The 22,447-nt window shown below is 34.2% G+C and overlaps 4 protein-coding genes across 5 annotated transcripts; 2 read left to right on the top strand and 2 right to left on the bottom strand.

Annotated features, from left to right (window-relative positions):
* The first annotated feature begins 2,228 nt into the window (after positions 1-2,228).
* LOC106361591 (elongation factor 1-delta 1-like) lies at positions 2,229-3,957 on the top strand. 2 transcript variants are annotated; one of them, XM_013801368.3, is made up of 7 exons: positions 2,231-2,329; positions 2,613-2,726; positions 2,821-2,937; positions 3,023-3,116; positions 3,205-3,325; positions 3,414-3,689; positions 3,783-3,957. In XM_013801368.3, coding segments are annotated over exons 2-7 (693 nt in total). In that variant the 5' UTR covers positions 2,231-2,329; positions 2,613-2,643; the 3' UTR covers positions 3,785-3,957. The 2 variants fall into 2 exon arrangements, with proteins under 2 accessions (XP_013656821.2, XP_013656822.1); XM_013801367.3 differs by lacking the exon at positions 3,783-3,957 and having other exon boundaries at positions 2,229-2,329; positions 3,414-3,703.
* Positions 3,958-4,631: 674 nt separating this feature from the next.
* On the bottom strand, positions 4,632-8,588 carry LOC106361590 (proline-, glutamic acid- and leucine-rich protein 1-like). The gene is made up of 13 exons (XM_048737911.1): positions 8,270-8,588; positions 8,078-8,194; positions 7,927-7,991; positions 7,725-7,830; positions 7,531-7,602; positions 7,198-7,257; positions 6,967-7,099; positions 6,695-6,879; positions 6,416-6,600; positions 6,160-6,287; positions 5,831-6,078; positions 5,476-5,719; positions 4,632-5,396 (listed from the first exon to the last, which is right to left on the bottom strand). Exons 1-13 carry the CDS (start codon positions 8,540-8,542, stop codon positions 4,795-4,797), a joined length of 2,418 nt encoding a protein of 805 aa, XP_048593868.1. The 5' UTR covers positions 8,543-8,588; the 3' UTR covers positions 4,632-4,794.
* Positions 8,589-10,034: 1,446 nt separating this feature from the next.
* Positions 10,035-10,697, bottom strand: LOC106360005. Its single transcript, XM_013799615.3, has one exon. It carries the CDS (start codon positions 10,604-10,606, stop codon positions 10,307-10,309), a length of 300 nt encoding a protein of 99 aa, XP_013655069.2. The 5' UTR covers positions 10,607-10,697; the 3' UTR covers positions 10,035-10,306.
* Positions 10,698-18,769: 8,072 nt separating this feature from the next.
* Positions 18,770-22,357, top strand: LOC106359128 (F-box/kelch-repeat protein At3g27150-like). Its single transcript, XM_048737910.1, has one exon. The coding sequence runs from the start codon at positions 19,620-19,622 to the stop codon at positions 20,838-20,840; it is 1,221 nt and encodes a 406-aa protein (XP_048593867.1). The 5' UTR covers positions 18,770-19,619; the 3' UTR covers positions 20,841-22,357.
* Positions 22,358-22,447: the final 90 nt, after the last annotated feature.

The raw sequence follows: 22,447 nt of genomic DNA, 5'->3' as shown, positions 1-22,447 counted from the left end.
TATACATAATTATAACATTTTTTTCCTTCTAACAAAACATAAATGATTGAATCAATTAACAATGGTTGGGTTGCATGTTTTGATTAGTTTGTTGTCAGTAACCAACCTTTGGTCAAAGATCATTGTCATCCTGATTAGACAAAAATAACACGGAAAAGGATATGCTGGACTGAATTGAAGAGTGTACATGATTAGTCATTTGTATAAATATAAATATTTAAGAACTTTGAAAAAATAGATTATCTAAGCTTAATCATGCATGCTTATAATTTTAAAAGTAAGTTATCAAGAGTATTTAAATCAAATGGGTGATTTGACGGCCCGATTTGGAAGAGAAACTATGATCACATGCTAGTATACCATGATTTATTTACTATCTAGTCAAGATATGAAAATTTATATGAGAGAGGAATACGATGCGAGTCTACTACATAGCTGCGTAATTTGACAACTGACATCATAATATCATATTATTTTCCCGAATATTGTAGTGTCTCTAATATAGACTTTTCTTTGTTTACTTGTGTATCGGTCATGCAATCATGTTTGAAAAAGGACATATGAGACTACTAGTCGTCTACACCACGTAAGAATTTTCTGCATTGGAATATATTCCCTGAATGTAGTTTAGTTTAAACTTTCTTTTAGTTATACCTTTTTATTGATAAAGGTTTTTTTCTTTCTAAAGAATATGAATTATCCTTTGAAATAATGGGAAATTATTTCGACAAGCAAAAGACAGCCTTTGTAATTATTTTTCTTGATAAAAAAGTTGATACATTAATTTCACTTTATGAATAACTAATGCAGTATTTCTTCTTGTTTACTTGGAAGAATCTATTATAAACTGATCAAAACGAATGAACCTGACAACTAAAATACAGTAATATAATTATATGTATATTATATAATATAATTAATAATATATACATAATTTATTTCATTGATATAATTTTCATACTTAAAATGTTGATTTTAATAATTTCATATTATATTTTAAGTTATTTTTTCATTTTTATCAAATTAAAAAAAAAACATATTTTTTACTCTTTTGTTGAAAAATGGTAAATATTTAGCTATTTATAATATTATGGATTACTAATTTTCTTATTTTTATTCTATATATAAACTATTATTATTATTAACTTAATATGTTTACTAATTTTTAAATAGTAACAAAAATTATCTACTTAAAACCGAAATATTTTAATGTTATGCACAACCCGATATCTAATCATATATAAAAAATCATATATATATATATATATATATATATATATATTGTATTTTGGTATAAAACTAAAAAAAAAAACAATGGTATATAAACCAAATCAAACCAAACTAAATATAGATTTAATATGATAGCTATTTAAACAAAAATGAAATACCGGAAAACTGAAAAACCTAAACCAAAATCGAATCGATATCTGGATTGAACACCCCTATATCTACCTTCTTAAATTTTTAAATCCAAATTTTATATTTTTTTATACTATTTTTTCTATACTAACAACTACCTAAATAAACACTAACCAACTTCATAGACCTCAGCTTTTGAATATGAAAGCGTTAATAACGGTAATGGTCGATCAAGTCATTACGAAAATAAAATATGAAAATATCAACACATGAATTCACCGGTCATTATTATATCAACCTAATTAAGCTGTGTGACTTCGAATGTTATATTCATCACCATTATATACAACACGGAAAAACAAAAGTTAAAAAATAAATAACAAAATGCCGTACACGAAACTACACAACGCACCAATAACGTACCTGGCTCCGCGCTTGCACGGGGGCTATGCCCCTAGTGAATATAAGGAAGAAGATGATGTGTTAGAACATCTTCAATGATGTACTTAGGAAACAAATTATATGATTAAAATATTAATAATAAAGAATTGAGAGAATAAAATTATTAAATGAAAACTGAGAAATTTTATGATTGTTTTTGAGACATTTGCCAATCAGACACTGGTTTAACTCTTTGAAAAATTAACATATAAAATTAATTATGTTAAAATATCTTTTTTTTTTGTTTGAGAATATCATAGATTAGAGATGCGCTTATGTAGTTTCTCTCCATTAATTACATCTAAAGATTTTAAATCACAGAAGCGACAAAATACTACCGTGACCAAAACCGGCGATATGAAAACATTGAACAAAAGTAAACACCCGAGTATCTAAAAAGGCCTCACAGAGAGGTATTAATTGGGCCCAACATAAGCCCAGTACAAGAAAACCTAGAGGCGTTATATACATTCCAGCATCCCTCGTCCGCCTCACTCAATCTTCTTCAAGTCCTCCCTTGCAACTCCAGGTATGCTCTTCTTCTTCGATTTTCATCGTTATAGTTGTTTTTGCGACTACTGCTAGCTTTGTTTGATCTCAAAGTATATATCTTTCTATTAGTATTTGACTGGAAATTCAAAATTTACGTATTTATCAAACATAACCTTGTTGAATCACGAAACCTAGACCAATGCGCCATGTCTTGTCTGCTTCCTGTTCTGAGCTAATGTCTGAATGAATCCCCTGTTCGTGTTTTTTTTTCCAACATAAAGTTTGCTGTTCTGATCTGTTCCGATCTGCTTTATATTCAGTGAAAAAATAGACTCGAGCTTTAGAAACACAATGGCAGCTTTCCCAAACCTTAACTCTGATTCCGGATTGAAGAAGCTCGATGAGCATCTCCTCACACGCAGTTACATCACTGGGTAAGATTCTGTTAACTTTTCTAACAAGATTAGATCCTAAAGTCTCTACCTTTGTTCGAAACTATGAGACTAACGGTTTGTGTTTGTGTTACAGGTACCAGGCTTCAAAGGATGACATCACTGTCTTCACAGCACTTGCAAAGCCCCCATCTTCACAGTATGTCAACGCTTCTCGTTGGTACAACCACATCGATGCCCTCCTGAGGATCTCGTAAGCTTCGTCATTGGTTCTCACTTCGTTATGGTTTGTTTGTTGTTGGTTGGAGTCATCTAATGTTTGCTTTTGTGTTTTGTAGTGGTGTCACTGCTGAAGGAAGCGGTGTCGTTGTTGAGGGATCAGCCCCAGTCGCTGAAGAGGCTGTTGCTACTCCACCAGCAGCTGATTCTAAGGTATGCTCAGATTGTTTCTATTTTAGATCTCGTTATGTCTCTTGTGATTGTAAATCAGCGAGTCTCATGGGAGTTTGGGATTTATCAGGATGCTGCTGATGAGGAAGACGATGATGATGTTGACCTTTTCGGAGAGGAGACCGAAGAGGAGAAGAAAGCTGCTGAAGAGAGAGCTGCTTCCGTGAAGGCATCTACTAAGAAGAAGGAATGTAAGTTTGATGTTCTGTCTTTACATTTGTTAATTACATATGCTGATATGTCTTGTGTTCTAACTGGCTTGTATTTTTTCTTTATCAGCTGGAAAGTCATCAGTTTTGATTGATATCAAGCCATGGGATGATGAGACCGACATGAAGAAGCTAGAGGAAGCTGTGAGATCCATCCAGATGGAAGGATTATTCTGGGGAGCGTCAAAGCTTGTCCCAGTCGGTTATGGTATCAAGAAGTTGCAGATTATGTGCACAATTGTTGATGACCTTGTGTCTGTTGACACCATGATTGAAGAGCAGCTCACCGTCGAACCCATCAATGAGTTTGTCCAGAGCTGTGACATTGTTGCCTTCAACAAAATCTGTGAGTGTCATTAATTGATTCTCAACTTTTTTGATACTATATAACTTTTGTATGTAACTGACTCCTTTTGTTGGGGTCTTTTTGAAAATGCAGGAGGATGGAGTGAAGAGCTCAAGGATGGCCTTTTGTGTGTTTCTCTCTATTTTGATTATTTGAATTTCCTATGTTTCTGGTTTGTGATATCTGAATAATTCTGATGCTTATGCCATACAGTGTTCTCTTTATATCTCATGTATGAGTCAAATTTACCAAACGTCTCATTAAATTATCTTTGTGGAGTGGTTTGAACATAGAAAAGCCTCTAAAGGCTTCCAGAAAAGAAGTACAGAAACAAGCTAATTCTAAAGGTCTCTAATGCCTCTGACATGAAAGCATTAGACCAGAAACGATCGTCTCCTGTAGAATTTCTCCCGAGAGTTTGTTCTCAGACAAGTTATCTGATAACTTGGATAAGGATTACATCGACCTGACAACCTTGTTTATATAGCCAAAGACAACAACCTAGAAAGAAGCTTGACCTGTCTCAAGCGCACGTGCGAGAATACAACCATGATCATCGGGTTGAGATAGAGCATGGACCCTGTTTCGAACGGATAGTACGGACTTTCAAAATTTTAGCAATGCCTTGTGCCACAAGAAATTTTTAGTTCATTGCTTCTGTCGTGATCCAAACTTAGAAATAGTGGGTGAGAGCATACGCTGATGTTACATCCTTCAAGAGAAGGTCTTCATGTTCTTTGGAAAGTCATCAGTGTCTGGATTTAGACTCGCTCCTCGTCGGTGTTCAACTGTTGCTTAAATTGAATATGTTCAGAGTTGTGACATTGTTGCCTTCAACAAGATCTGAGTTTCCCAAATTTGTGTATCCATTAGTTTTGATTTTTAAATAAACAGCTACAATCCGGTATTAGGTTAGATTTCAACTTTGCAACAAATCTCAAATATAAATCAAATTTACTATACTAGATAATATAGATTTGTTCTATGAAAATATCAAAATTGTTTTAAACATATATGTTAACAACATCAAGATGATAAAACTACAACTTTAGAAACAAAAAAGATACTGTTAAGACAGATTTGTGAGTTCTTTTTTTACCTTGCATTAAGATTCAATATCAGAATCAGAAGAAAGATAATCATCCGCCTTAAGACTTGGAATAGAATCATCATCAGATTCACCTAAGGACTCTTGCTTCTTACCAACTGCTGCTTCCTCCATCAAACTATCCTTACCCTCTAAACCCTCTTCCTCTTGAGTCTCACTCACTACTTCTTTGGGAACCATATCATCATCTCTCTCTGGAACATGCACTAGAGATTCCTTAGTTGATTCAGGAACCTTCATAGGCACATCAGCTTGTTGAACATTCTCTGATCCAACCAAATCGTTCCCAACTTTCAACCTTTTGGCCTCCGGGAGAGCTAGAGTCGTGTCTACGGTTCTCTCAATCTCGCTATTAGCTGGAACATCCACGTTTGCCAGCCATAAGTTGGATAGAACACTGCCATCGCCAGCAATACGGTCCAACTTATTCAGACCAGGTGTGTTGTGTTTTTGGCTAGCCAGAGAATCGCTTTGAGGGAACTGGCTGCTCAGTGATGGGAGACCGTCAAGTGGAAGTGCCCTTGGATGTATGACAACTTCAAGAGACATGAGAGCGTGAGCACAGAACTCAGCAACTTTCATCTCCGCCTGACACTTACCTGTCGTCCACAGTATATGCATCAGTTTCTTGGCTTTAAAAGCTTATAGTTTAATTCAAAGCCAACAATCTTTAGTTACCTCTTTGGAAAAGCTCAAGTCCTTCAGCTAAAAATGCAGGGCGTAATGGTGATGGAGAAACGAGAGATGCCAAAAACGCACAGAGTGCTGCAAGCTTAAACTCAACAAGATCAGTTGAAGACTTATTGGGTACATGATGGTAGGTTTCAGCATTAGCCCATCTCCCTTCACAAGCATTTGTTGCTGTGGTCATTAGAAGCTTATCAACACGTTCTCTCCAGCCATTAGATCCCAATGCACCACCCTGAAAGCCATAAGAAAAGAAGAATGTTTGATTCAGGTAACTAACTAAACAAACCACAGAGTCTAACTTCATACTAAACTATCAACAGTAATAAGTTAAAAAGAAGCTTACGATGGTGAGAAGAGTTTCTAGTGCCTCAAGAGCTGCTATCCTCAACGAGTGATTGTGAGGGACGCCCACTTCAACAGCAGAGTTCTCTGCCTCGGCTCCGGAATTAGATGCATGCTTCCTTTTTTTACTGCCACCCTTAAGAACAGCACCACTTGTAAGCGGTGGGGGTCTGCTAGATACCGCATCAAATCCTTCTAGATCCACAGAGGCATTTGATACAACTTCATTTGCCAGCTGCATTGCCATTCCTGGTCAGGGAGGATCTTTATTTTCATCACCTCAAGCTGAGAAATGAAAATGCAAGCAAAGGGAAGATCTTATGAAATTACCTACACCCATGGATTTGAGCAAGGTTTTGATGATTGAGTAGAGCTTTATCCTCAGTTCCGGCAATGAACATTTCTTGAAGTAACTACTAACAACTCTCACCACAGATGCAGCATATGGTAAAAGTTGGCTGCAAAATTGAATCAACACAAGGATGTTGTGTAGTTCCATAGAAACGTGTAGTTACAATCCATTATTTGCAAATAAAAGTCAGCGTAAATCTGCTTTGAACCAAGAAATAAACTACTAAAGGTTTACCTGCGTATGCACTTAATAGTAGCGCGCAAGAGTTCTAGAGCCGAAGAATGCAAAGTAGGAAGCTCTGCACAAACCAATTCTTGTTGGATCCCTGTCATGAAAGGTGACATGGATCGTGGTAGAGAGCCATTCACCGCCAACACTCGCTCAACGAGGGATAATAATGAGGCAACTGGAACATTAAGCTGAAGGTTGAGAGAAAAGAAAATCAGCATTTTTCAGAAGCAAATTACATTTTTTTGGATAGCACACATCAAGGGACAAGTAAGCTCACACTACCTTGGATTTGAACGGGCTAGTTAGCATTGTTGAGCTGCAGAACATAAGTGCAGAAACTCTGGAAACAATAAACTCCTCAGAGTTCCACGATGCATCATCCAAAGCCCCATCTTGACCTCCCAAAGGCAAAGGAGAGTCTTTTCCAGGAGGAGCCAATCGTTGGATTGCTTTTTTCCCTACTGTTTCTGTGATAAATGCCACAGTGTTCTATCAGAGAAACTATATAGCCGCAGACAAAAAAAAAAAAGGAACAAGGGAAGTAAGAAAATTACCATCTTCTAAACCTTGGAAAAAATTATTTAAATGAACGTTAATAGATATCAACAGCTTCTGCATCATCAAGGACCAGCTGCCTGCATCTCCTTTATTAGCTTTTGGGAGTAATGCTAGAAAGTGTGCAAATTTCTGAAAGGTTGATATAGAAAAGTGGGCGTGGTTAATATAATAATATTTACTTTGTTGATGGAAATTGTGAATTAGTGAATGTATAAAACGATGAATACCTTTAACATATTAGAACTGGTTTTCGCAGAAAATATTTTGGAGGCAATAACGGCTTCAACCTGCAAGGAATATCATTTCAAATAGACTCTAATAAAACAGTGATACACACCAGATATTTTACAAATAATTATGTTACCACCAAGGCATAATATGCGCATGTATATACCATAATCACCATACGTTTTACATGTAATTATGTTAACACCAAGGGATATGTGCGTGTATTCTATAGACTATGAACTATTGTCATGTAGCTATCAAAACATTACTGATACCAATAAAATTCAGGAAATTAGATAAAAAAGGACATTAAAGAACTGAAGAGAGCTGACCTTGTCATAACTATTGTGGAAGGCAGCAGGAAACAAGATAACAATTGTACTCAGCAGATGGACAATGCTTTCCTGCATACCCAATACGAATAAAAAAAAAAATCAAATTGAGGATTCTTCTAGCAATGACATGAACAGAACTAATGTTTGCTAAAAAAGAGAAACTTCAAGGCCTTCTCAAATATGAAACTTACCCATAGTGCTTCTGAAGATTCTTCCTCCAATAGTTTAATAATCGGCAGGACTACTTTCGAAGCGTGTGAAACTGCATCTTTCTTTGTATTAGTGAATCTAGACAGCCTGATTCCAGTTTTAAAAACAGCTTAGATTTACAAAAAAAAAAACAAAAAAAAAATGGTTATTAACAATCTGATGTACATAGCTTTTCTTACAGACCTGGTAAGGAGATCAGAGATCGAAGTACATGAAGCCACTAAAACAATTCTAGAACTTTCTGGATTCTGCTTTCAAACAAAATACAAAAAGTCAGAATAACTGAATACAAACACTCAAATCTCACCACAGAGCAAGACATATATACACATACCTTAATATGCGATAGTAAGCTGTTGAACCAAACAGAGTATAAACCAAAGAAACGATCAGAGCAGCACTCTCGGCAAGTTACTCCAATCAAAACGACACCCACCCAGCATTTATCTGGCTACATCAATAAACCATCATTTCAAACACCAAAGTCGACACCTTTCCTCTTTAAAGACAGAGAGTCTGTCTGTACCATGTCTGAAGAAACCAGAGCCAACAACCTCTCGACCCAATCATCAACGGCTGATTTGGAAGGCTTAGCTTGAATCTTCTTCTGGTCAGCTGAAGACGACGGAGACTCGGATAACAGCTTGTGGGTGGAGATGGTTGATACGACCTTGGAGAGTGATTGAAAGTCGACGAGAGGCTGCTTCTCGTTCGGGACGTACTCGGAGAGAAGGTTTCTGAGAATCTTGGGCTTCAGTCTCAGGTCGCACATGTCGTCGAAACGCTCAAAAGACGCCATTGAAGCTGTCTGAATCCAGAGAGAGAGAGATTTAGGGTTTTAGAAACGAAGATTAAATTTGCAGTCCGGTACCTAACTCTAATAAATTTGCAAAATAGAACTGAAATATTATTATAACTACAAAACAGCTCCTAAGTAAGGCTAGCTAAGCCCATAAACGTTACAAGTTAAAACGTTATGTAAACAGAAACTGAAAGTTCGGTCCTGATGACATACACATACGGTCTTGTCTCTTTTGGAACAGGTAAGTAGAGCTGGGTTGCGGGTCAAACCCGCCCCGCTGACCCGCCAACCTGCGGATAAACTGATTTTTTTTACTCAAAAAATTTGACCCGCTTGACCCGCAAGAAGAAAATATGAAATCCGCACCCGCCCCGCTAAAACCCGCGGGTGATCCGCTAGACCCGCGGATAATATTAATAATATTAAATATTTTTATTAAAATAACAATAAAATTTAATATTTTAAATATTTTTTTATTAAAAATAACAATAAAATTTAATATTTTAAATATTTTTTATTAAAAATAATAAATATTAATCTATTTATAATTAAAATTAAATTATTTTTTATTTTTATTAGTAATTTTCTGTCAAAAACATTATTTTGCCAACATAATAGACCTTATAAATAGCTTATGGGCTGCATGAAAAGGGATGAAGCCCAAGTTACAAGGGTATTATTGTTCATCCAAGTTTATAAACTTTTGATAAGCAAATTAATAAATACATTTTTTATTTTATTAATAATCATACAAATTAATAGAGACAAAAACATATATAAGATTTTCAGCATTAATGTGCAAATAGAACCGTTAACAGTTCAAAGTGGTCCATTTATGTAAATACACATAAAATAAATATAATTATTTTAATATTTTTCATAATTTGTAATAGCGCTAGTTTAAAAAGGTAAATTATCAATTATTTTTCCCGAATAACATAAGCATGCAACTAGTAACCTATAAATAAAATTTTGTAATCAGGAAAAATGTTAATGCACCCAATTTTTTTATTTGGTTTTGAAACTGAAACCAATAAATACACTTTTGACAGTAAGATATTCTAAAAAAGTATCTCACAAATATAATATTATACAAATGTTATGAATATCTTATGCAAATATTTTAAATAATATTTTGAAAATTATAAAATAAAAAGAACAATATACAAATTGTACAGTTGAGAAACTCTTGCAAAAATAACTCATGAGATACTCTATCAATTTATATATTTTTATTTTTATTTTATTAGTTTTTGAAATACTCCTCTACATACTTGTGTTACCTGCACTAGATGTATTCTTATATAAGAAAATTGAACCAATCATGAATGTAGAAATTGCATAAGAGTTTTTGATGATTAAAAACCGAAAATCAATCGGCTCTCATTTTCTCTCATGTGTGAGATATCCTGTTGGACATGTTTGGAATAGTTTTCAAATTAATGTGGTTGGCAATTTGGCATACTTATATTCCAGTGGAAACTGTAAAAGCGGAGAAAGTTGATTCAACTTCTATTAAAACATATCACCATGCACTATCGAACATCAGACATCACTAACTTGATTATTACAAGAAAAGTAAAAAAAAACACCATAATTGCTTTGTGGTGAAAAAACATCCAGGGCACTTGCAGCTTTCGTATAACAGAAAATAAACTTCTGTAAAAACAAAGCATCGACCATAACTGACATCAAATATTACTAACTTGACTAGTACAAGAAAAAAAACACCATTTTTCAGTCGGTTTGTAGCGAAAATCATCAAGGGCACTTGCAGCTTTCGTATAACATGAAAGAGACTTGTTTATTGGCCATCAAGAAACAGGAGGTCGATGGAAATACCGGAAGAGTGTCCCTCGCAGCGACAGTGCTAGGATGATCTTCTTCCGGTGCGGTATCTTCTTCAATAATCATTTCGAGGGTTGTGGTAGAGATGAGGCGGCGTGCTCGTGAGGCCGTAGCACGGTGAGGGGTCACGGCAGAGAATGGAGTCAGAGGTTTAGGTGCCAGATTCTGCTGGTCTGGTCGGAAGACGAAAATGGTATTTTGGATATCAGCCATTTTTATCAATGGGTTTTGTGTTCCTTGTGGAGTTAGGGCTTAGAAGTGGAACTATTTTTGTGTTTGGATGTTGTATTGTTGGATTGGAAGATGGATACTCTATGTTTATATAGGAGTTGCATGGACCATATTATTCTCAATTATTTGTTTCAAAATGGTATATTTGATGGATGTATATTAGAGCGTTATAGCGGTTAGTATAATAAATTAATAATGAAGCAGAGAAAAAATGTTTATCTAAATATTTTTTTGCATGATAATATAAAACTTTAAACTACTATTTAATAGTTATATACTAAATTAAATTATGGTTTTTTTTTTGAGAAAGGGTTTTCTAGATCAAATTATGTTAATATTCGACTTTGTAAATGTCATAAAATAATTGGATAAAGAATGTATTTGCTTTGAGTAAGATTGAATTCAATCCGAAGGACAAGAAAAAAAGACAGCAATAACAACTTTATGAATTAAATGCAAGTTTTGGACATAATCAAAGAGTTTTCAAAACTCAGCTAGCTTCTTCATTCTTCTTTCTTCCAAAATCCAAAACCTAAATAGCGATAGTCTATCATTTTTAGATAAGATGTCATTCTTGCTGCTCCTACGTACTTGCTGCAACATGTTTACATTTATCGCTTTTATATACCCTTTGTGATTTTTTTATTTTTTTTGAAACAAATATACCCTTTGTGATTAAAAAAAATATATTTCTAATTCATTTAATCAGTAAAAACCTGGTTCACTTCTTCTAAAGTACTTAGAATAGTTTAAATTTATGAGCATATAATTTATATATATACAGCTTTTGAGTTCATTTGTATACTTAGAAGTTTTTGTCTAGCTGTAATATAAAAAAATGTCACAAGTGTCGTATTTGGATAATTGGATAGACGGTGATAGGTAATCCAACTCAAATGGTAACCACTAACCATAACATATTGGGAATGATCTAACTGTTATAAGGTGTAGAGAAAACAAAATATGCTGCGGTTGAGTGACATACTCTTAGAAGCTTTGAGTCTCCATAATTATTGAAGAAACCACGTAAAATTAAACAAGAGGCCGATGGCTAGAATACAGCGTTTTCTCTTTTTACGCTTTAATGTGGTTACCATATCATTTTCGTAATTATATTTGTGGGCAAGGGACCCTATGAATATATGAAAGAAAAAAGAAGAGTTTTGGAGGTTTCTGCAAAATTTGTGTATCGATGTGTGCTAAATTTAATGGGAAAAGGCGTTTAAACTGTCTCTTTTTGTTTGACGTTGGATTATGCCGTGGCTCTGACGGCAAATGTAAGAATGGCCTATCTATAAGTATAACATTGATGGGTTTTGGCTTTCTCTTTTCCTTTATGAGATAAGGTGTACACATACGTATATATCCAGATACATGTATATGAAAATTTGAAACCAAAAATAGAAGTAAACTCAAGCATATATCAGATAGATATGGCGTGGTCCTAATTCCACACTGACCTATTTTAACATGGATAAAGTCTAAGAACTAACTTGCCCCCACAAAATTAAAGATTTATCATTACCTAAAGTGGACGTGTACTTACTAATAAACCGAACCAGAACCTAGCTAGTAAATTAGCAGAATTATTTCTCATGTATGCTCATTGACTGAAAAGAAGTATTCTTAGAATTAATATAAATACATTAATATATTCTCGTTCTAATCCAAAATTAGCAAGGTTTTTTGTCAAGATACATAAAAATAAATTAAAATGTTTCATAATCCCAAACTAGTGGTGCATATGGTTCTAGAAAGGTGATATCATAAGAATATAACATAACACTATATGCTAAACAATCGATTTTGGTGTCAAAATTGCGTTGAAATAAGAAAAGCAGAATGAAGAAAACTTTTGCTTGATCCTCATAAACTTATCTATGTGAGTAGAGAAAGCAGGCTAATTAATCTATAGGGATGTATGTCCTCTTCACTAGTTTGGAACATTATGTTGAAAAAGACATTGTCATTCTCCAGAACTAGATCATCCAAGTGAAGGCATATATTTAGTGTTCCGATAGAGTTCTTAGAGTAATATACTAGTATATGAAAGAAGATTAACTGATTAACCCACTTTGAGATCCTACCACGTTCTCCTGAAAGCAAAATTACTATGAGAAAGTAGTACTCTCTTTAATATCGGTATAGAAAAGAAAAGGCGTGGAGATTAATTGTTATATTCGTCATGCTTACGCTCTAATTATGGAAGAAACCGCGTGAAACTGAACAAGAGGCTAGGCCGATGGCTATGTTCCAGTTTTACACTTTTACGCTTTAATGTTATTTCATTTATGGAATTATATGGTGTGGGTAAGGGACCCTCCAAATTTAGAAAATACAACTAAGAATTTTGGTGGATTCTGCAAAACTTTTGTCTTCACTAGGGCAAAAAATTTGATGGCAAAAAGCTTAAAAACTCTTTTTCCTTTTGGCGGTGGATCTTGTGCCGTGTCTCTGACGGCAAACATGAGCGAGGTCCGTCAATAACAGACTAATAGTGACTGCTTTTGGTCTTCATTGCCGTCTATTAAGATAAGGCCACAAAGTACGTAGATATCCAAATACATCTATAGTAGCTAGGGCTGAAGCACTGAAACCCAAAATTAACGTTAAGCTCAAGAGTATATCAGATAGATATGGCGTGGTCCTTAGATAATTCAGGGTATGAAAAACCCACTTAATCTTATTATATCAAATTTCCTTGTTTGTAGTCTTTCCAAGATTTAACGCATATGGATCCGTAATTCCGTATGTTGACAAAAAAGCGTATAGATCCGTTATCCATATATGTATATCAGCTTCTGTGCGATAAATTTGGCAATAATATGCATCACAAGATTAACATGAATTTGGTGTAAAGTAGCCCAAGTTTAATACAGAATAAACATTTTTATTTTAATCTTGCGGAGGGGATTCTGGCGTTTTTCGATGCCTGGTTCGGTGAAAATGTTTATAATGTTTAGCTAACAAAGTTGAGAATTCTGGATTTCAGGTCCTTGCGATTCAAAACTCCTGTGATCTCATCAAAGGTTAGCGACTGGTCAGTAATGTCTTAACCAGAATAAGTTTAAAGTTTTTTTTTGGTTCTAAAATATTGTGTTCAAACTTGAGGTTAACGTATGGTCGATTGGTGTTTTGTTTTACCAAATTGTATTTAGAAAGCGACCCTTTGGACATGACCAACGCCAAGAACGAATAAACGTGAAGACACAATCACTAAACCCAAAAAGGTTGAATTCCCAGCTAAACATGTCATTTCCAGCAAAGGAAAGGTAAATTAGATTGTCACCGTCTTAAACCTGGCTCAAGTAAAGTTGAACCAAATGGTCATAGAGCTGTATCCCCATGGTCACTCACTGTTGCATTTTTTCTGCAGGATCTGATTCCGCGGTGTTTAACATACCAACCAAGCAGATATGCATGATTTTCTAACACTAGCAAAAGATTCACATCTTTCCTACACTAAGTAATGAGAGTGTGTAGTCGTAACAAACCAGAGATGTTAAAGGACAAGGTCTTAGACAACTTTCATTATCTTCATCATGTTCGTTATACTCATCAGACAATATTTTGGCAGCTGGAACATCAGCTTGGCCACTTTGCTCCTTATTTTCATTATTCAGAATCTAATTTTCCCTGCGATTGTTCAACATATTATCTTCAGAATGTTATGCGTCTTTGTTACCAGAGTGTGAATCCTTTGCAGAATCAGAGCCCTCTCTGTCCCATTGGCTGACAGTTCTTTCTAAAGCGAATCAACCCCTTTGAATCAGATTTAACTCTGGTTTGTGTCAGTTGGGACAAAAACCAACCCCTTTTACTAAATTCTTTCCTCACGGTCCTCTACATTAGTCAATTATACACCCACATTATTTTCTATAATATTTAATTCAATATGTTACTTCTTTATGTTCTTTTTTTTTTTTGACAGATTCTCAAATGAAACATTTGGTCAACTTTTTTTTGTAAACATGATAACTTTAATTACGTAGCTTGACTTGAATTGAAGATATATAGCCAAAAAGACAAAAACTAAAATGGGATTTTTGCAAAATTGACCTACAACTTAAAGTCAAACACAAAACTAACCTCCCTTTTTTTTGAAAATTGGTTTTGCCCTATTCACCCCACAAGTTCAAATAATTTACGAAAATGCCATCAATTTTTTTTTTTCTTTTTTTTTCGAAAATGACATTTTTACTCTCTCACCCTCATCATCTTCAAGTAATTACAAGATTGCCATTGTCATCAATACCACAACCACCATGAACAACCAATTTGAAGCTCTTAATGCTCCCAAAATCGATTTACCCTTCTTCTTTTTCCATTCTTGTGAACTAAACACAACATATCTCTCACTTTCTCTCAACAATGAGCTAAAAAAACCCAAGATTTTGATTCTAAAATTTTTATGGTTCATAGAGTCATAGAAGCTAACGATTATGGGTGGGTGACTTTCGTTTGTGATTCTGTGGGCTTGGAGAAGCCTTATGTATGCTAAGGAACTTATCTCACCAATTTAAGGTATGACATCGAGTTTTTTTCCAGATCTGTTCGTCAGACGACTTACTTGGGAAGTCGTCTGGCTGTAGACGACTTACCTTTCAGTCGTCTGGCTGTAGACGACTTACCTGGAAGTCGTCTGGTCAACGCAGAGGTTATTTTTGCAATTGACTTTGAAATCTGTAACCTGAGACGACTGAAAGTTAAGTCGTCTACTATTGTTTGGTTTCAAAAAAAATTCCAAAGAACCTAGACGACTTACATTTCAGTCGTCATAGGTTAGTTTTGCATTTGACTGGATAATTTCAGAAGTTTGACTTCCCCAGACGACTTACATTTCAGTCGTCTGGCAAAAATTAAAATAATAATATTTTTTAAAAGTAGACGACTTAAAGTTAAGTCGTCATAGGTTAGTTTTGCAATTGAAAAAAAAAACTTCAAGATTTAATTATACACAGACGACTTATAATTCAGTCGTCCACCAGACGACTTAATTGTAAGTCGTCCAGGACTTTTTTCCGAGATTCTGGTCAAACCTCGTAAATCCTGGACGACTTACATTTCAGTCGTCTCGTGGACGACTGAATTATAAGTCGTCTGTATATAATTAAATCTTGAAGTTTTTTTTTTCAATTGCAAAACTAACCTATGACGACTTAACTTTAAGTCGTCTACTTTTAAAAAAATATTATTATTTTAATTTTCACTAGACGACTGAAATGTAAGTCGTCCAAAAAGTCAAACTTCTGAAATAATCCAGTCAAATGCAAAACTAACCTCTGACGACTGAAATGTAAGTCGTCTAGCTTTTTTGGAGTTTTTTTTAACCAAACAATAGTAGACGACTTAACTTTCAGTCGTCCGAAATAACAGATTTCAAAGTCAATTGCAAAATAACCTCTGCGTTGACCAGACGACATATAGTTTAGTCGTCTAGACAACTTAGATTGAAGTCGTCCGCGTCTTCTCCACTAGTTTTTAAGTCTTCTACATTAGTTTTTGAATAACTTGTATTTTTAAGAGTGATAAGTAACTTCAAGATATGTAAAACTCATATTTACAAAATATGTTCTCTTCCTTAGTTTTACTAAATTTGACTAAGTTTTTCAATGCAAACTTATAAAAAATATGATATGCTTTGACTAGTTACTATTGTTTGTTTCCATCTCTTACCAACATTCTTGTTTATTATGATGAGAAAAAGGCCATTGGAGTTTATTATTGCATATGAGAGATCCAAAGATAAGAAAAAGGCTACTGAAGTCTATTATTTCATTGATTTGTAAATGTGTAAACACATTGTTAGCACATTTAATACATCTTGGAAAACATTATTACTGATTTTACAAAAAATTCACAACTAAAAGAGTATACATGCAATTCACAAAACAGACCACAAACAAAACTATTATAGATCATTCATCTACAAAGACAAGCTTGGATTCCACTTGAGTAGACAAGACCAGACAACTTTTAAGAAGTCCAGACGACTTCTAAGAAGTCCAGACGACTTCCAGGAAGTTCAGACGACTTTGCCAGAAGACTTTTAGGAAGTTCAGACGACTTCCAGACGACTTTACAGGAAGTCCAGACGACTTTTAGAAAGTCCAGACGACTTCCAGACGACTTCCAGACGACTTCCAGACGACTAACAAGTAAGTCGTCCCAGAAGTCTTCCAGATCTGAAAAACCTGCATTTTAAATCCAGATCTGAAAAACCTGCATATTCAAAAACGTTCAAATGGCTTAAAAACAGAAAAAATGAATGGAAGATTAGATAAATCTACCTTTACAGAACACACAAAAATACATATCAAAAAATAATTGATCTACCTTTAAATTAGTGGAAGATGAGTACCATCTAATTAAAAACCTGCAAACAAAAAATAGATTAGTAACAAAGACATGAGACAAAATTGAAAAATTCATATAAAGTTTGGTGTTTTCAAGTCAAACAGATTAGAGTGGGTTTGGAGAGTTTTAGTTTGGGAAAAAAGTAAGAACTTTATACAACAAGAAGTTACCAAATGAAGAAAAATCAGACATAAGAACTTACCAAAACGCTCAGAAAAATCCAGACAACTTCCTAGAAGTCCAGACGACTTCCTAGAAGTCCAGACGACTTCCTGGAAGTCCAGACGACTTCCTGGAAGTCCAGACGACTTCCTGGAAGTCCAGACGACTTCCTGGAAGTCCAGACGACTTCGTGGAAGTCCAGACGACTTTGTCAGAAGACTTCCAAGAAGTCCAGACGACTTCCAGACGACTTCCAGACGACTAACAGGTAAGTCGTCCCAGAAGTCTTCCAGATCTGAAAAACCTGCACATCAAATCCAGATCTGAAAAACCTGCATATCCAAAAACGTTCAAATGACTTAAAAATAGAGAAAATGAGTGGAAGATTAGATAAATCTACATTTATAGAACACACAAAAATACATATCTAAAATTAATAGATCTACCTCTAAATTAGTGGAAGATGAGTACCACTTGATTAAAAACCTGCAAAAGAGATAGATTAGTAAGAAATACATGAGACAAAACTGAAAAATTTATATAAAGTTTGGTGTTTTCAAGTCAAAGAGATTAGAGAGAGGTTGGAGAGTTTTAGAATGATGAACATTACATTTTTGTTGCAGCCATTTGAGAGGAGGAGAGAGAATGTGTAAATTTTTCTTTATATAGGGAGACAAAAAATCCAATTAGATTAAATATTTTTGACTCAGACGACTTCCTGGACGACTTACATTTCAGTCGTCTGGTGAAGAAATTAAAACAGACGACTTACATGTAAGTCGTCCAGAAGAGTTTAATATTTTTAGCGGGAAATTAAATATTTTTAGCGGGAAACTAAAATAGAAGACTTTCCAGACGACTTACAAGTAAGTCGTCTGGACGACTGAAATATACGTCGTCCGGGTAAATTATTCAACAGACGACTGAAACTTTCCAGACGACTTACAAGTAAGTCGTCTGGACGACTGAAATATACGTCGTCCGGGTAAATTATTCAACAGACGACTGAAATATAAGTCGTCCACACCCTAAACATAACCCCTAAACTTAATTATCTAATTAAACACTTCATAAAACCAAATCAAACTTGAAAAGTGTTTACTATACACAGAAATAAACACATATAAGTGAAAACTAATTTTTGAAAAAAACATTTTAGTTTTCCAAAATCTAACCCTAACAATACATACAATACTACAACATATGTTTGCCAAACTCCTAAACCAAAGTATTTCATGATTCACTACTTCCACTCATCTATCTTCAAAACAAATCAATTTTATCATATCTTAATTTATATCAGTTAAAACTGTTTATAATTACTTGATTTTTATTTTTTAAGCATCAAAATATTTTTTTACAAGATTTATAAATTATTTTTAAAGTAAACTGGTACCAGACGACTTACACTTCAGTCGTCCAGACGACTTCCAACATCTCAGACGACTCAGACGATTTACTGGGGCTATATTCGTAAAAATGGCTTCTGTTTTTTTGTTTGGTCACAAGGGGCTGAGCTGTAATTTCACTAGGCTTTTAGGTTAGTTTTGCATTTGATTCAAGTTTGAGTATAGGTTTGGGATTAAAATCAAGTTGTGGGTTAGTTTTGGCAAAAACCCCAACTAAAATGGTCAACTATTTTATCAATAACTCGTCTTTAATAAATTACCAAATTTCTAGTCAAAAATCATTGTCATGGTAAGAATCTAAAATCTTACACTATATAATCTCGTATTCTGTTTGATAATTTATATTGTTACTCGAACCATATATACTGCGATTCGAAACTCCAATAGCATCATCCATTTTCATTTTATAAGGTACCAGCTTATACATATTTAAGACGTTTATTGTTATATTCAAGGTATTTAGGCCCTAATTTATATGTTCACTATAAAAAATTAATAAAATAGTTTTTTTTTGTTGAAATATTAGATTCATTGATCAACAGGAAATGCTTTATAACAATGAAGCGAAACAAGAAATTGGTTTAGCATTTCTAAAGTTTTCATTTTAATATAAAACATTAAATACCAATGCAATAGTTTTCAAGTTTGTTTAGGCGGATAGTGTCTGATGTCTCATTGTAGGCATATCACTTTTTGTTTTGTTTTTTTTTTCGGTTCGCTATCTTGTTAAATAATTATAATATACATCTTCTTGGAATTAAAAAAAGTGTTGTCAACGTGGTATAATGTTCGTATGTCGTTGTCTATAATTTCTATGTATTGGAAACTTTTTTGTCTATTGATTGTAATATTGTCTAAATTTCACCCTAACATGACATTGCACATCTCCATAAGATTTTTTTCGATTTTGTACGTTTCATATGCGCAAATTCTAATACACATTATTGAGCATATTATTGATAACTTTAACACCAAAAGTATAGTCGTGTATGTTGAAAATGCTATATTAATTCTTTTGCAAATAACACCATAAACATTTTTTTTCTTTTGGTCTGTTACAGATAGTTATGTCAATTTTAAGCCAATCTAAACCAATGATTCTGATCATTGGTACTATTCCTATTATCCTCGATATGTATGATGATTCCTCTTCTGCGTCAGAAGGAGAGGAAATTGGAGAAACAAAAGAAATAGCTCAAAGCCTTGCATGTTTAACATCTCAAAATGCATACCATGTTGCTCCACAGCTCTTGTACGAGCTTCAGGTCGAGATTTTTGCCCGTGTTCCATGCCCTGAGTATTGGAAACTACAATTTCTCAACAAACAGTTTTCACAGTTGCTGAAAAGTAGTGAAATTTTCCGAACGAGGCGAGAGCTCGGACTTGTGAAACCGTACTTTTTTATGCTGTCAAGAAGTGATAGGCGTTGGACTATGTATGATGAGGACTTCAAAACTTCCCAGAGACTTCCAAAGCTCTCTTCTGGCGTTAGTTTTTTCAGTGGTGATAAGGAAACTACTTGTGTGGGTACGCAACTAATCGTCATCTGGAGATCTGAGGAGGGCATTAGGGTGTGGCGTTACGAGCTTGCAATGCACAAATGGTTCAAAGGTCCTGAGATGATTACACCGAGAGTCATGTTTGCTTCCGCAAGCCACGGGACAAATGCCTTTTTCGCCGGCGGATTTACGATAAGTAAAAATGGGGTTGAGGTTGTAAGCATAGTAGAAAAGTACAATACCGAAACAAAAACATGGGCATCCATTCCTCCAATGCATAGGCGGAGGAAGTTGTGTTCCGGATGCTTCTTGCGTGGTAAGTTTTATGTTATCGGCGGTCAGAATGAAAACGACGAAAACCTAACTTGTGCAGAAAGTTACGATGAGGAAACAAATTCTTGGGAGTTGATACCAAATATGCTTGCAGACATGTCTTTATCCATTTCCCAAGCGCCTCCGCGTATTGCGGTGGTCAATGATACTCTCTACTTGCTGGATACATCATTGAATGAGCTTCGCGTGTATAATGTAAACACAAACACTTCGAAGAAGCTTGGAACTATACCTGTGATGGCACATGTAACTAAAGGTTGGGGTGTTGTATTTAAGTCGGTTAAAGATAATCTTATGCTGATTGGAGCTTCGTTCAATAGACTTCACTCTCGGAAACGGGGGATCTACAAGTCTTGTCCATCCCCAGACATGGAAGAGATTCATTGGGAGGAGATTTGTTGTCGTGGTGGTAGTCTTAACCATTATATTCTCAACTGTTGTGTAATGCTTGCTTAAAACTTTGTTTGTGTTGTTGTCTTTGTGTTTTGTGTTGTGCGGCGATCTTTATAGGTCTTGTGACTTTCGGGTTATTGTCATGTTTTTATAATGTCATTTCTATATTTGCATCTTAAGCTTGTGTTCTCTTGCTTATTTAAAGTTATTAAATGTTTTTTTTTTGGGAAATGGGATAAGCTTGAATTTAACACACAGTACAAAAGGTTAAAAGTTACTATCTCAGTTTCATTAAGATAAAAAATTTAGAGAAATTTTTTGTTTCACAAAGATATATTTTTTATGTTTCCTATACAAAAATTGCAATTTTTAATAAAAATAATTAGATTTATTAAAAAACTATTGATTAAAAAGCATTGGAATTTGATAATTTAAAAAACGACGCATGATTAATACTCCCTCCGTTCGGAAATAGTTGACGTTCTAGTGATTTTTTTTGTGTCAATATACTTGACGTTTACGGAGTCCAATGCAAATAATGATAGAAGTTGATGTTTCTATCCTTGTAATATTAACGTGAATTTTAGCATCTTTATGACTAAAAAGCTAATCCAAAGCAATTGAAAAGGTTAAAATATAAATTTTATCAGTTTTCTTAATGTTTGTGCAAAACTGAAAAACGTCAAATACAAAAATACGAAGAAAGTATGTTTTTTTTATGTGGAGAGAGTATTTAATGTTCGTAGTCAATATCCAAAACTACATGGTGACTTAGGGCATGATTAATGCATGTTTATTAGAGAGAGTCACTTAGCGAATATAAAAAAACGTCTCTTATCTTTTAACTAAAAAAAAGCTAAGAAACATCTCCTAAGAACCCGACTGATGTCTTTTAGAAGATGTTTCTTAATTTTTTTTAGTTAAAAGTTAAGAAATCTTCCCTAAAAGACATTTATTAATAATGATCTTATATTTTAATTTTTAGGCTTTGAATGGTAATGACATTTCCATGGTATGAACCATAATGAATCGGTCGATCCACCAGATAGGTAGATCGACTTCCCAAACTGATACTTTAAGCCCAATCAAGATTCATTCGAGGCCCAACCCTTGGCTTTTTTTCTTGTTTAGCAATCAACCTTTACTTTCAGAGCCAGATAGCTTCCTTTTTGGTCAAAGGACTATGTTAGCTTTAGACCTAGTATAAGATTCTCTTACAAATTATTTGGAATCCTGTTGTATGATAGGACAAATGAACAAACACTATATAGTATATTACATTTTAAGGATTGTAATCATGATAACTAAAATAAATCTGAATAATCAAAAACAATATTTAACTACGAAATGTTGAGGTTGAAATGCATGATTAGCGTAGCAGGTTATGGATCTTATTAATAATTAAACTTCTTAAAATTAATAATTTAATCTATCGTATTTTGTTTTTCTAAAATTCCTCAAAATCTTTTAAACAGAGAAAGACCAATTTTTCACGTTTGAATGTTTTTTTTAAGTTATAATTTGAGATTTTATTAGTCACAAAAACAACTAAACGTTTTATTAAACCATAACAACTCGATTAACTGATTTCAATCTAAATTAAAACGTTTTAGTCAAAAAAAAAAAAAATCTAAATTAAAACGTGCCGATCATATTTAATGAACCTCACC

The sequence above is a fragment of the Brassica napus genome, chromosome A8, assembly GCF_020379485.1.
Source record: "Brassica napus cultivar Da-Ae chromosome A8, Da-Ae, whole genome shotgun sequence".
In the NCBI taxonomy this organism is placed as follows: domain Eukaryota; kingdom Viridiplantae; phylum Streptophyta; class Magnoliopsida; order Brassicales; family Brassicaceae; genus Brassica; species Brassica napus.
Note: the sequence above shows the minus strand (reverse complement) of the source record. Positions and strands in the feature narration are given on the sequence as shown.

Bases quoted from the DNA above. Each gene is read 5' to 3' on its own strand.
- LOC106361591 (XM_013801367.3), top strand. From the start codon at position 2,644: ATGGCAGCTTTCCCAAACCTTAACTCTGATTCCGGATTGAAGAAGCTC. The intron at 2,727-2,820 runs GTAAGATTCTGT...TTTGTGTTACAG, and splicing joins ACACGCAGTTACATCACTGG to GTACCAGGCTTCAAAGGATG. The intron at 3,326-3,413 runs GTAAGTTTGATG...TTTCTTTATCAG, and splicing joins ATCTACTAAGAAGAAGGAAT to CTGGAAAGTCATCAGTTTTG.
- LOC106361590 (XM_048737911.1), bottom strand. From the start codon at position 8,542: ATGGCGTCTTTTGAGCGTTTCGACGACATGTGCGACCTGAGACTGAAG. The intron at 6,601-6,694 runs GTAGTGTGAGCT...CTCAACCTTCAG, and splicing joins CTAGCCCGTTCAAATCCAAG to CTTAATGTTCCAGTTGCCTC. The intron at 6,079-6,159 runs GTAATTTCATAA...CTCCCTGACCAG, and splicing joins GCTCAAATCCATGGGTGTAG to GAATGGCAATGCAGCTGGCA.
- LOC106360005 (XM_013799615.3), bottom strand. From the start codon at position 10,606: ATGGCTGATATCCAAAATACCATTTTCGTCTTCCGACCAGACCAGCAG.
- LOC106359128 (XM_048737910.1), top strand. From the start codon at position 19,620: ATGTCAATTTTAAGCCAATCTAAACCAATGATTCTGATCATTGGTACT.